Raw genomic sequence first — 15,570 nt, 5'->3', positions numbered from 1 at the left:
GACTTATAACACTTGAAGTGAATTGATATTTCTTGTAATTCAAATTACCACAACATAAATAATATTAGAGGGTTGCAACCTGTAGTACAGGTGGCATTTGACAGAACACAGTTACAAATGCCAGACTAAAGATTCTGACCTAATATTACATACCTATGTAGAGGGCTCTGGAGCGAGTTCTAAGGCTCATACTGAAGAGACGTTTGGACAACAGGTACAAAAAAGAATGCACTTGCCATTTATTGGGAAAAAAATGGGTAGTTACAAAATTTGTCACTGTATGGCATGTAACTATCTTAGTTACAATTGTGCAAATAACGTAAGTTCGTGCCACTACTCAGCTCTACTGTACTGTATAAAAGCAAAACAGTCTCTTCAAAATCATACAGTAGATGTTTGTCTGCAGCAATGCCAACAACGTTGCAGGAAAAGGTGCTATTAGTGGCTTCACTATCAAATTGAGGAAAGACAGATGTAGGATAGACGTGCAGAAATTTGCCTTTAGCCAGCGGGTAGTTGGTTGGTGGAACAGACTTCCATCCCTTGTGGAAGTTGATAGCCTAAATAAATTTAAGGCTCAGCTGGACAGGTATTTTGAATGAACGGAGGGGTGAAGTGGGTTTTTTTTTTGGCTGATGCTGCATATGTTTTCTTGCATCATATGCCTCTACTAATGCTCATTATGCACTGTGGGAGAGAGACATTTTCCATTGCCTTGAATGTCATTTGGTTTTCAGATCATTTTTGGAAAAGCCAAGTTTTATTACAGGTGATCTCACAAAGTATGCATTCCCTGAGTCCCCACCCACCACATGTCAGCACTTGTTTTGAAATCTACTAAGTTCATTGTATGAGTTACAGTAAAGTAATATGTTAGCAGGTCAACTTTGTTAAATGAAGGTGCAATAATGAACATAGGTTGTTACCAGAAAACCGCCTTAACCTATCTAAAACATCTTTAACTGGTAATTTTATTTTAATAGATTATATCAACTAACATGAAAGTAAAAGATGCAAATGATGAAATATTTAGCAGTGAAGACTTACTTTACTGGTATTCCTTCATAAACTTTTCATGAAAAGTTTTCAGATGACTCAACATGCGCTTCAACTTGTCAGGCTGAGGCAATATAGTAGTTCTGTTAATTAAAAAAATAATTATAACAAAAAAGTTAGACATCTAAAGAATGAAAATGCCATATCAGAATCTTTAAGAAACACTAAAGCTACATACAAAGTTCATAATTTTTATGATTTTTTAATTACTTGTATAGCACACTATGAACATGAAAAATGTTGAAATATAAATAACGCTTCAGAACAATTGACATACTTTGTTCATCACTGTTTGATTTAACTTGTAGCCAGCTAGAGTTGTTTTTGTATAGGAATTATCAGATAGTAAAATTTTTCCTTCTTTTTAAGCCCATCACTGTTTTGGAAATATCGTACAGAAAGTTGGATTTACAGTTTCTGCTGAGGCATTGGAAAGTGAAACTCAATGCAGAGGACAAAATTTTTACCCTCACAGGAATTTGTCTTGAAAAATATCTACATTTAAAGTGAAGCCTCACTGTAACAGCTGTTTAATCCAGCAGTGTCAGCATGAGGTACAACAGGCCCACTTGCTAACAGTCTGAGTTTTGCAGCTTTTCTGTCTGCCTTCCTAAATATACTTGGACTTGGGGTGTGCAAATATATCACAAATTCACAGAGGGGATTCAAAAGGTGACAGAAGTAACTATAGACCTGTTAGTTTAACTTGTGTTCTGGGTAAAATAATGGAATCACTGGTTAAAGAAGCATTGCAGGATCATCTAGACAAGACTGCAGTAATAGTTAAGACACAGAATGGGTTTGTTAAAGGGAGGACTTGTCTGACCAATTTGATTGGATACTATGATGTGGTCACAGAGGAACTGAATGCCAAAAATAATTTTGATACTGTTGCACATGGAAGACTGCTATACAAATTGGAGAGATATGGCATTAAGGGTAAGTTGCTACAATGGATAAAGGGATGGTTGAGTGGAAGACAACAGAGAGTGGTAATCAAATGACACTGCTCTTTGCAGAGTTCCCCAGGGTTTGGTGTTGGGCCCATTGTTGCTTTGTATATTTATCAATGATATTGATGAAGGTATATCAGGTTTAACGTCCAAGTTTGCAGGGTTGTTAACGACAGTAAGTTGCTCCAACTGGATCTAGATAAGTTGGGCAAATAGGCTGAGAAGTGGCAACTGAAGTTTAACATTGACAAATGCAAAGTACTGCATATGGGTAACAGTAGCCCAAGAGAAACGTACCAACTGTGTGGTACTACACTCAGGGAAGTGAAAAAAGACCTGGGGGTAATTGTGCTGCCAGGGCAGGTCACGGAGTCTTCTCAATGATATATAGGAATTTTGCTAGCAGGGACAGGGTGGTGATTATCCCATTATACAAAGCAATGGTCGGGCCACACCTAGAGTACTGTGTACAGCTCTGGAGGCCTCATTTTAAGAAGGATGTAGATTTACTAGAAAGAGTACAAAGAATGGCAACAAAGGGGTGTTCTTACCATGAAAGGCTTAAGTTCTGCAAATTGCAGCGCCAGTGAGGTGATCTGATTGAGGCCTAGAATGGCTTGAGAAAGCTGATGGGATTCTTCCTCTTGCTCAGATTAAGAACATGAGGGGGCACAGATTCAAATTGAGGAAAAACAGTTGTAGAATAGATGTGCAGAAATTTTCCTTTAGCCAGCAGGTAGTTGATTGGTGGAACAGACTTCCATCTTTTGTTGTGGAAGTTTTAGCCTAAATAAATTTAAGGCTGAGCTGGACAGGCATTTGGAATGAATGGAGGGGGTTTTTTGGCTGATGCTGCATAAGCTCATTAGTTTAATTTTCTGACCCAAATCGATTGCTTTCCTTTTCTTGGTAGATTTACTAGTACTGCTGTCACTTATAATCTTAGTCAGCACCATGATAACAGTCAAAATGAAATTTTCTGTAAAGAACTTCACAGGGTTTAGGCGAAAACTCACTATTATCACCTCGTGCTGAAGCACATTTCTGTAGGTCATTACTATAAAACAATTTGCACTTTCCATTTTATTGGGCTTTTCTGTTCGTGCATCTAATTATAAATGAGTAGTAAACTTGATCTTATTGCATTTGCAAAAATAGCGATAGCTGGAATTCTGTGGGTTTTTACATTATTATGGTGAAATGTATGTCCCTTTCACTGAAATCTTCACTCATATAAAAAAAAAAAAAAAAAAAACCATAAATAAATTGTAAGAATCTCTTTCTTATTTTTTTGCTTGTTACTCTGTATCTCACTTGTGCATGCCGTAATCATCGTTATTGATTGCTTATTTTAGTTCGTTATTTTATAATACTAAAAAAAGAAATTTACTTAGATCCATAAGTCCCCGACTTACTGTATCGAAAAATGTTCAGCAATCTACGTAAAAAAATGAAAAAAACTTACCACCCACTCCTCGCATGTCCAATACGATGCTTCCCTTTATTTTTTGCAATGTCAATTTTAAGTCTATAGCTTTACGACGTTCATATGGTTTGGTCACCAACATTTAATGGATGCACCGTTTTCAAACTTTTGAATAATTTCAAGTTTTTGTGTTTAACTGAAAGCGCAAACCCATCATTTTTCACGATTTCTAAAGCAGCAGGTGTTGCAAGCTAATCTCCCAATAGCAACTTATAATGCCGCTTGTCACTTATTTACGACTTGTAAAACATCTGTTTATACCTATTTTATTCATTACTTGAATTTTTTTTTTTTTTTTTTTTAATTGGGAATCTTGAAGTGTCCACTGTAGTTTATTTTAAAAAAACTTTCTATAGTTTCAGATACCCTTTATTTATTTAGTTAACTGACAAAACGTAATACATGCACTAGTTCAAATTTTTCATTACAACTTAAAAAACGTTTAAGCATTGGTATACTTAAATAGTATTCAGAAATAAAATAAAAAAATAATATTTTTTATGATTGAGGTGCCACCACTTCCAGGCTGTGGCCAAATGAACTGTATTGTGTTGTCTGCAATGTAAACATATATTGCTGTCATCAGTGAGAAAATTGAAGAAAGGTGTTATTGGTAACAATTTGGAAACTGAATATGGAGCAGATAAATCAACGGTTCTTTGCATTAAAAATAAATAAATAAATCAATCTGAGAAACTGATCATTTTTTCCTTTCTTTTTTTTTTTCAATTCCAGTGTTATATGTCACCTGATCTAAAAGCTCTTGATTAATAATAGGACAAACACTAGCAATCACGCATGCTACTCCTAAAAAGCAAGTTGATTCAATTTGCTGTTTTGGTTCCTCCCAAATTTTTTCAGATAGCCCAAGAGTGTATTCATAGTTTGTTTATGGAAAACAACACCAATTAACTTGAAAATTAATTCACTGTTGAAAAGTCAGCCTGGAGAAAGTAAAGTTCTGAATGATTCATTCAATTAGAAGACCAGTAGAGATAACTAATGAATTTAACAGAATGAGGTATAACCGAGCAGGCAAATAAGATGAGATGTTTGATTAAACAGTTGGGATCCATAAGAAAAAGTAATTAGAGCTTAGAACTGAGACCCACATGTAGGTTGTTCCATAATGCACTGGCCAAACTTCAGGAACACATTCTTGAGGTGAAGAAAAAAAAATAATGGTATTGCATGACCTACGGTTTGTAAGTCCCAATCAGAAAAGATTTTACTATGGCTAGAAGTATGTGCTATATTTTGGGTTGTTTGTAGGCATTATCAAATTAAACAGTAGTGTAATGTAGCAGTAATACAGGATCAATTTTCAAAATGACCATCTCGTGATTGCATGCTGTTTATTATTGTTGTTATTTGGTTTTTAGGAGCATTAGCAACTAAGGCCATATTGCTCCGGGAATATGCAGTGGTCATTCCCTGACCTTTCCGCATCCTCCATATTTGGTGGTTACGGGCTTGAACCCCGGTCTAATCAAGAAGCGTTGCTACGCACTGCCGTTCCTTCCCACCTGGCTACAGAGGTGCTGATTGCATGCACATGTCCACTGAATATCCCCACCATTTTGTTTGGATCTAAACCAGCTACTGCCTTGTTATCATGGAACACACTCTAAACTTGATGCAACACCAAGAAATCTAATGAGTTTAAATTGGAGTGTGAAGGCAAGGCCAGATTTTTATCTTGATAACTACTTTTTCTTTGATAAGTTTCACTAAAAAACTTCTTAACCTTGCCTAAATGTAGATTTTCTACCTTGTGTTGTTAATACCATAATCAATAAATTGAGCCTCATCTGTGAAAAAGCAGACATAAATGCATAACTGTACTTGTATACCGTACACTGAATTTGCATGATAGGATTTGCTGAATTGCAAGCGAAACACCTTATTCTCTAAACTATCATTACTCGTATTCTACATTCACTCATGGTAAAGAACCAGTCTCCACCAAAGTCCTGTAATACAGAATTCTACTCTGTGGCTATCATTGTTGGTATTCTATAATTTGCCCTTATATGGAGGCATATTATTCATTTGTTTTAAGTGTGTGACATTTTGAATAACTCTGCAACATAACACAACCGTACTAACAGAGACACACATAAACAGATTAGGAAGGCACAGTTACAGCAGTGCCAGCTTTCTGCACTATATTAGCACTTAATAATTTGATAATAACAGCATCAAATCAACCTACGGCATAAATATCAATTCCATAACATTCTCCTGAATTTTGACCAATACATTGCAAAATATTCTGTATATTTATGAAATTAATTAGGAAGGTTTAGATCTTTTCATAGGCCAGTGTTCTGCATTAGTTTTTCTATTCATGATGTAAATGAGGTAAAAGTTTGGGGGGGGGGGAAGGAACATGTCTTACAAAGTGAAGTTTTATGCTGCACATTATGGGGGAAAAATTTTTTTTTTTATCACGATTCAGCTTTCAAATTTATTATTAAATCACTAAAATAATTAGCCTTGCCTGAAGTGGTAAGTGCCTGGTAACTGTCCAAATCCACTTCCAGGAATAACACAAATTCCAGTAGTTTCTAATAACTGCATTGCATAAAAGAAATCTGCTTCCTGCCCAAGAGACTGAAAAAGAAACATTGCTTATTTATTTTTTTGAAATATGTCAAAATTTCATTTTGGCCTAAATACATGGAGTAATTTATGCCCTGGCTACTAAATTTTAATAAGGCTTTATACCACATTACACAAAATTGAAATAATTAAAAACCCTACCCCTTCCCCAAATGTACAGATTTGAGATAATGCACTATTTTGTATTTGTGCACCAAAATTTTACAATTTGCATTTTTTTAAATTAAAAATAAATAACATATGCGGTTCAGTCCAGTATCCTTAAACACAACAATTATTGTTCCCACCTGTAGATCATTGGGATAAGTCTAATGGGTATTGTGAACAGAGAATAACGTTTTCACTTCTCAATGATACACTCATCAGCACCATATTCACGTTTCTAACATTTATTTTTCCAGAATGCATTTTGGATAATCTTTGAAAATTTCACAAAAACAGCAAGGAAAGCTATGTCACTGGTACAAAAACAAGTGCTTTACAGACACATTTAGAGAAATGCATGTCACTTTTTAGGAGAAAACTGGCTATTAGAACGATTAAGATGAGACTACATTAGGGACAAATGTTGTGTGTATCTGACATGCCCCTGACCATAACTTAGAGAAGGCCAAGTGGTCACAAAGGCATTTTGTTAAGACTCCAAGGCAGAGGTCATTAAATTACAAGCTGGCTTGAAAATTTTTAAAGTGGTACAATCTGTACAACCTAAAATTTCTGGGATAATTTGTTTTGGCAGATCAAAAAGCTGCTCAGTCTGAAGGCCTCATTTTTGGGAGGATGTAAAGTTGCTAGAACAAGTACAGAGAAGGGCAACAAGATTGGCAAGAGGATAAAGGGGTGCTCTTACCAAGGAAGGCTGAAGTTCTGCAAATTGCAGCATTTGGAGACTAGGCACCTGCAAGGTGATCTGATTGAGGTGTATAAGGCCTTGAATAGTTTGAGCAGGCTCAATGCTGATGGGATTCTTCCTCTTGCTCGCATTATGAACCTGAGGAAAGATGTACGAAAATTTGCCTTTAGCCCCCATGATGTTTCAGGAGGAGGATTACCTACCAAAGCAAGTTATTTCTTCTGAAATAAACAGCTAGTTTAGTCTGGAAGAATGTGAAAAGTGCTCCACGGTCTCCAGAAGTGTTGCCTAGCAGCAACACTTCTAGAGACTGTGGAACAGATTGCTTAACTCCTATAAACTAAAAGGAGCATCTTCCTATCTTTTGGAGGTCTAATCATGAGGCATGAGTTACTGCACCCATATTCACAGACTGGTTCAATAACTGTAATAACCCTGAGGTGAAACTGTTATGCCAAACTAATTATTAACCAAAATCTTTACAGAAAAACTCAAGTTAGGCAGTCATAAAAAACTTGCTAATATCAGGCAAAACCCCACCACTTTTAATTAATTTCTTTAAAATGTTTTCTCTTAAATTATCCAGTATTGATTATTGATATCCCACTTTTATTTGACAAAGATTCTATCACTAAAGTGAACCATTAAAATTTAAACGCATGTGAAATTAAGTACAGAGTAAATAAGCAGTCTTGTTTAGAAAACCAAAAGCCTATAAGTATGTTTCTTCCAAGTAATTTGTATACATTTTTGGATACAGCAATGTCATTCAAGAACATTTAACTTTTATCTGGTGGCCCCCCCACCACATTTATACCTAAAGATAAAAAAGATCCTTAAATATGCAAGTTCCACTAAATAAATTATCAAAAACATGAAGTAATCTCTTTTGATTGTATTAACAAACATGCAATAATTTATTTTCTTCTTAAAATGATGCTGAATTAAATCTGTTATTGGGCACCTGTATTGATATCACTGTCTTAAATGTCTCTTGATTCCAAGGATCTAAGATATAAATTAAGTTTCATAGTTTTGCAGAAAAGCACATTTTATTAAAATTAGGAATAATCAAAGTAATATCATGCCATTCTTTAAAATATGAATATAGCTTTACTCATAAATTTCTTTTTCTCATGCAATTCCTGCAAAATCTAACTTTTATCTCTTTTATATAAATAAACTATATTTAATAGAAAATTCCATTTTCCGATTCTGGTGTCACAGCAAACACAAATTCCTTGTTTATCATATTTCACAGCTGTGAAGTTGCAATTTTTATTCATTATCACCATATAAATCTACTGCATTCATAGCCATCAAAACCTCAAACAAAATTGCCTACTTTAAACATTTAATAGAAGATTTCATTTGAATTTTGTTTAACATAATCATAAAGTTTCTTACATTCTTTTTGAAAAATTTCTATAGTCAACTCTACATATTTATGTTACACCCCTAGTGGTCACATGCAAAACACCATTTTCAATAATGTGCAGGAGGTCTGTGATGATGTACTGTTGCTATTTGTAGTAGATTAAGCTTTCATATAACAAGCCTCTACAAACAATGAGATCCAGTAGCTGGCTATATTACAAATGCATTAACAAGTAAATATAAATTCAATAATAAGTAATAAAACGATATACTGTTTATACACTATCCAGTAAAAACATTATGGCCACTCCTGTGTTTTAGCAATCAGCCGTTCCTCCCCACCCAGTAGCATACAGGTCACGATGAAAGCTGGTAAACATGATACTGAAAGTTCATGGCCTGGGGTCCATACAAAGTACTTGATCAATATGGTCAAGGGTTATGATAACAGAAGCGCCATTACCTACAAAATTAGTTCCAAAATACCAACCTGCCCTTCCTTCATATTAGACTTTTTTTGTACACATTGATTTATTCCAATTTTATTATACTGCTTATTTAATTACCATAATTTTGTCGTGAACACTATATTGGGACTACCCTCCCTATCTTTATGGACGAATTTACTGCTTTTACCTGCCTTAAAAAAAAAAAAGAAGAAAAAATTTTTATACCATTGTTTTCACTCTATTAGAGTTTACTTTTTTAATATTTTTTCTTCCATAGCTATATGTAGGCATAGAAATGCAGTTTATTGATACATAATCAGGTGGCGCCCCTGAAGAAGTACCCGCATTACATATCAATCATCTATAGTAGGCCCGGGCAAACTATGGCCCGTGAGCTTTAATTGTATTTTCGAAAAAAGTTTACTTATTTTATGCCTTTTGCGACGCCTTTTTTGAAAAATAAATTTGTATATGTAATACATTATAGAATTTGTCGACTTGTAAATTGTTTTATCATCTCTGTATTGTTCAAATTGAGATAGAATTTGAAATTGCGCACAAACTGGAGCAAGCCAACGGGCGCTTTTATAACGGTATAATTTGCGATCATAAACTAACCGCACGAAACTACGGTAACAGACAACCAGTGATGATGATAACAGCTTTGCTGCGGTGGTGGAGTAATAGGATAGGACTGCTGACCGGCCGCAGTTAAGTTTTTTTGCGTTATCTTCGGTTATCATCTTGGTGCCAGTAGTCATAAAAATAATATTTACGCCCTTTTAAAAATGAATAAAAAACGAAAAATTCAACAAGAGCGGAACCCAAAATATTTTTTTGCTGACATAAATAACGAGACTATTTGTCTCAGTGCTGAAAGAGTACAATATTAAAAGACATTTCACTACTAAACATTCCGAATATGGTGCCAATTTAACTCTGGAAGCGAGAAAGAAAACTGCTGATGGATTGATTCAAAATTATCTAGACAACAAAATGTGTTTATGCGGCTAACTAAGGAACAAGAAGCTATTGTAGAGGCAAGTTTTGTTATTTCTCATATAACTGCAAAAAGCAACAAGCCTTTTTGTGATGGAGACTATATTAAAGAGTGTATGACTGAAGCTTGTGGAATTATATGTCCTGACATTAAACACAAATTTGAGAATATAAGTTTATCTCGGCAAACCGTAGTAAGAAGAACTGAATGTATCGATACAAATTTGAATGAGCAATTATTATCAGTATATCCATAACACGGTACTTGATAGCTCTCGACGAAAGTAACGAACAAAAGAATACTGCGCAGTTTTTAATTTTCATACGTGGATGTACCTCTAATTTTGAAATTATTGAAGCGCTTCTTTCAGTGGAAGCTCTTAAAGACCAAACAACAGGAGCTGATATATTTGAAAAATGCTTAACAGGATATAATTTACAATGGAACAAAATGGTAAGCGTAACAACTGACGGAGCACCAAGTTTGACAGGTAAAAATGTTGGAGCGTTAAAGAAAATTCAGGATAAAAATTTGTGAAAATTATCCTGATTATAATTTAATTACAATTCATTGTATTATGTAAAAATTGAACATGTCACATCTTGTATTATTAAACTAGTAAATTTAATATGATCAAGGGGGGCCTGAAACACAGACAATTCGTTAATTTTCTTCAAGATATTGAATCCGAGTACATAGATATTCCTTATCATAGCCAAATTCGATGGATTAGCTTAGGAAAATTTCTTCAGCAAGTATGAGATCTTAAAGATGACATCGTTCTATTTTTAAAACTGAAAAATATTATACACTTTCCCGAATTAACTGATAATAACTGGATTTGTGATTTTGCATTTACCCTGGACATCGTGACACACTTAAATACTTTCAACGCCATGTTACGGTAAAAAGTTTGAATGGATTTCAATTAAAACTCCAGTTGTTCCTTCGACATTTATTGATTAACAAGGTAGACCACTTTCCAACTATGAAGTTGCTGAAGATTCCAGAAAATAAATTTGAAAAATATTGTGAAATTACCAACGCTTTGAATGACGACTTCCAAAAAATTGAGACAAGTTTGGCAATAGTGTACGATCCATTTTCAATAGAAACTGATAGTGCACCGAGTGAACTACAGCTTCAGATTATAGATCTCCAGTGTCATACTGATTTAAGGGAACTGCACTGTCGCGAGGAAATCTGTAAATTTTACAATACTCTTAATTCAGACGAATTTAAAGATTTTGCCCAAAAAAATGTTGGTTATTTTTGGATCAACCTACATATGTGAACAAACATTTTCCATCATGAATCTAAATAAAAATTCTTTACGATCAAGCATCACCGATGAACATTTACAAGCAGTTTTAAGAATCTCAACTACAAAATTAACAAAATGTTAAAAGATGTAAAACAGTTCCATTCATCTCATTAAATTCTTGGTTTTTAGAGAATAATTTTTTTATGTTATATTTCTTCTTCATGATAACAAATATCTAAAAATAATATTTTACGTGCAGCCTGCCTTCTTTTTGAATTCCCATTGTGGCCCTTCAGGCCTGATGTATAGCATGCAGCAAATATTTTAATATCTTTTCTTTCATCAAAAAATTTTTTTTGCTTCTTTATTTGATGCTTGCTATTTCTTTGCAATCATTTATTTTTCCTTTATAGCTTCATTCCTTCTAATTCAATATATCATTTAGGTTTTTTTGCCTTCTTTCCCTGTCATCTACCTTTAATACTTCTCTTTTTTTCTATCCTTTCCCTACTAGTTTTGGCACCTTGTGCTTTTTCCACTTCCATCTGTCAGCTCTCTCTCAATTTTTTTTTTATAACTTTGCATCGTTTGTTGCTGCTTCATGCACTTAAGTAAATTTGCCATATAGCTTTTATAATAAAACTAAACACTTATTTTACCACTATCTCCATATTATGAGTTACTTTAAACTTAAAAAAAAAAAAAAATCTCATTCTCAGTAGCTTACATACTGTCCAAAAACTCACTGTAAGCAACACACTACATATAACAGATCAAATTAAATCCAGATTACTGCTCCAAATGAGTTCAACTGTAAAAATTGAAAATAAACTGTTCAAAACTAAAAGGTTAATTTTAAGCTATGTTGTAGTCAGGAAAGATTTTCTTACTTTGGCCTTTTCAATAGCTTTAACTGGCAAAAACAAACGTGGAAAAGCATACATTGCTCCTGCCACTTTGTTGCACTTTATGCCTTCTATACTATTAAAAATATTAGCTGCAAGTAATGCCCTTTCCTTTAAGGACTGTAGAACTGCTGTCTTTTCCTACAGAAAAATGAAAACATTATGCATATAAAATCAATCATTATGATAATTTATAAATAAACATTGGAATCTTTTTCAACTACAGTTAATGGTACTCAAATCATTGATCTGCCAAGAATATAAATTGGTGTAGCTTATGCACCCTTTCCCTTAATCAGTTATCCCAGGGCTGTCTACAAACCAGTAGCAAAGCCAGTGAATCATGTCAGAAACACTTTACAAAAAGTGCTTTCTAAATATTGCATGTACTTTTTTCAATTGATTTCATATGACTGCTAGTAAATAACTTTTTATCCAGAGCAAATTTTACTATTAAAATATCAAATTTAAATAAATGGTGAATCTAATTCTTTGTGTCCTACAAGTAGGTACCAAAAGTAAAATGCATTCCCTCACAGTTCCAAAACTGATCAGCCCTAAATTAACAAGTGTCTTAAAAGTTGAGGATAAAAAGCAATCTGTCAACAGTCAAGGAAAAACACTCAACTAGGGTTCTATCCTCTACAATTCACTTTGTTTTTCAGACATCAGTCCATTTCAATTACAGTGCAGGACTTGGAACCAGATTTTGTTATTTTCTGCATTTCAGGATGACAAATCTTACTAATAGTTGCACGGGATGTTCCAAAAGTCTGTTATTCCTACTTTTGGAACATCTGGATGTACTGTACATACAAGTCATCCAGCTGGTTGCACCTTTTCTGAGAAAGTGTTTGGAGGAAATTCTAGGGTGTCAGAAATTAATCATTGTGAAATAAATGTTTTAAGAATTTCAATTTTCCCCTCTTTCCCATGCCTGTACAAATAAAATAATCTATAATGTGTGTGTGTGTGTGTTTTTTTTTTTTAAGAAGTCAGGAGAAAAAAAAAAATAAAATACAATAAACATTCTTGTCAACATCAACTAGAAACTTTTAAAATAGTCTACCCATATAAAAACAGTGAGAAAAAGGAAAACCAGTGTAACAGTATGTTTCTTTGCATATTTAAGGTTTCCAAAAATGAAAAGTTACAATGAAGGGAAGTTTTTACAGAAGTAAAAACCAGAATGCCAGTTAGATGATATATCTAACTGGCAAACGCTATCAAATTGAATAAAATAAAGGTCGCTTGATGAAGAATAAATTTCTTTTTTTAGCATTCTATTCCTTTTTCTGTTATTCCCTTTCTTTCTTTATATGGGCAGACTTAATTTTAAATTTTTCAGCTCCATTTCCTGTCTGGTAGTGTTAACAAGAATATTTACTGTACTAAAATAATGCTCTGTTATTGAAAATAATAAAATTCAAACTGTTTAAAAAATCCGCCTATAAATTTCACAAGCAAATTTATTAAATTATAGAATATTGTACATATTGTTTTGTATACATATTATATGTATTGATAAAAATTAATAGGATATAATTACATTACTGAATGTCTAAGCAAGCAAGAAAAAGTATTAAATTATTAAACTGGGTTATGGATCCAGGGCACTGCTAGTTATAGCAGAAATAACCAACGACCATAATGAAATATAGACAAATGTATTTTTTTTTTTTTTTTTTTTTTTTTTCAGTGTATTGGGTAGGGGTGCTGACCTGTCAAGTGTAATTATAATGGAAAAAAATTGAGAATGCCTGCAAGGTAAAAGCAGATTAACATAATAACCAAAATGGTACCTAGGACTTTACTTCTTCACAGGGTCGGCAGCCAAAACCGTAGGAGCCACCGCAATAAGCAGGGTCTCTGTTTCTGTTATATGATGTATACATACGAAACTTATACATCATAGCCAACCTGACAGAGACCAAAAGGAAGGAATAAAATTCAAACAAAAATAAAGTAAAGTTAAAATAAAGCTGATTAAATCCTGTTAAAGGAAAACTGAATGAAAGTTTGAATTAAAAAATGAAGGCAAAAAGCCCAGTATGAAATTTAAACAAAATAACTTAAGATAAAGGAATAAAGTCAGTTTTTTTTTTTTTTTATGTTAATCTTAATTTCATTTAATCTGCTTTTACCTTGCAGGCATTCTACCCAACACACTGGGTGTCGGCAAAAATCGTTTATTATTAGAAAAGTCCATAAATTTTGATTTCCCATGATATAATAGATGTAGTCCTCACCATTACAAATCATAACATGATGTTTTCCATTCACTTCACAGAACACTGTTTCAGAGGCAGCATTACAGTAAGCCACAAAACAAAAATTAGCCAGAATGGCTACTGTTGAAGAGAAAATGCAATGTGTTTTGTGGCTACAAATTCACTGATTCAAGTTATCATCAGATGTTTAGGAAGGATCCACCAAGTATTCCAACCTTTTATGAGTGATTGGAAAAGTTTGTGAAAACTGGAAGGTTAACCGAATGATGCAGGTAGTCGATGGCCTCAAATTCAGAACATTCATAATGCATTCCATCAAAGCCCAAGAAAGTCAATTTGACGTGTTTCACTAGAGCTTAAAATTCTGAAATAACTTAATGAACTGGATCTTACCAGTTATATTAAAAGAGCTAAGCAAACCTTGAGCCATGATTATGAAAGAATCCCTGGATTCAAGGGAGTTCCCTGTGGATTGGAGATGTGCAAATGTATCCCCAATTCATAATGGGGGGGATCAAAGGGTCACATGAGTAATTACAGACCTGTTTGCTCAATTTCTGTTCCAAGAAAAATAATGGAACCACTGGTTAAAGAAGAAATGCAGTTATACCACAATCACAGTACGGAATTGTTGAAAAGACTGGATACAGTAACAAAGAAACTAGTAAAAAATAATTCTGACTTCATATACTTAGACTTCAGGAAAGCTTTTGATACTGTTGCCCATAAAAGACTGCTATACAAATTGGAGCAATGTGGCATTAAGGGCAAGTTACTGCTATGGATAAAGGGGTGGTTGATTGGGAAAAGGCAGAGAGTGGTTATCAACAGGCATTGCTCATGTTTATACTCCAGCATAACCACCAGGTCAGAAGGGTTTACAACAAATCGTGAATACAACTGTATTTAGCAGCCAGGAGCTTGAACCACAGTCCACTCAGAGTGCGTGCTACTGCACTCCTGCCCCTGATCACCCAGCTACATCAGCCCTATTTCTTGCAGTGTCCCTCAGGGGACAGTGCTAGGCCCATTGTTTTCTGCATTTATTAATATTGATGAAGACATGTCAGGCTAAGTTTTCAGATGATATGAAGGTTGGAAGGGTAGTTAATTACAGTAATCGGGGTATGTCACTGCAAGATGATCTAGACAAATTAGGTAGATGGGCTGAGAGGTGGGAACTGAAGTTTAACATTGACAAATATAAGGTACTGCACATAGTAGCAATAATCCCAGATTAACATACCAACTGTGTGATATTACATTCAGGGCAGTGGAGGATGAAAAAGACCACAGAGTAATTGTGCAGTCAGACACTACATGGGGCTTTGTCAACGACGTAAAGAAATTCTGCTAGCAAGGTTTCCCAAA

At 34.2% G+C, this 15,570-nt stretch overlaps 1 protein-coding gene across 1 annotated transcript in view; it reads right to left on the bottom strand.

Moving 5' to 3' along the window:
• The window catches only part of LOC150082876 (alanine aminotransferase 1), a 101,285-nt gene that overhangs the window by 2,163 nt on the left and 83,552 nt on the right, over positions 1–15,570 (bottom strand). The window contains exons 11-13 of the mRNA XM_090376887.1: positions 11,954–12,109; positions 5,999–6,111; positions 1,048–1,139 (exon numbers count right to left, since the gene is read on the bottom strand). Of these exons, the coding sequence (XP_090233013.1) occupies positions 1,049–1,139; positions 5,999–6,111; positions 11,954–12,109 (360 nt within the window). The 3' untranslated portion in view covers position 1,048. The remainder of the gene's footprint in view (positions 1–1,047; positions 1,140–5,998; positions 6,112–11,953; positions 12,110–15,570) is intronic.

This window comes from Mastigoproctus giganteus, chromosome 7 (assembly GCF_048544385.1).
Source record: "Mastigoproctus giganteus isolate SK-2022 chromosome 7, ASM4854438v1, whole genome shotgun sequence".
Lineage (NCBI taxonomy): Eukaryota > Metazoa > Arthropoda > Arachnida > Uropygi > Thelyphonidae > Mastigoproctus > Mastigoproctus giganteus.
Note: the sequence above shows the minus strand (reverse complement) of the source record. Positions and strands in the feature narration are given on the sequence as shown.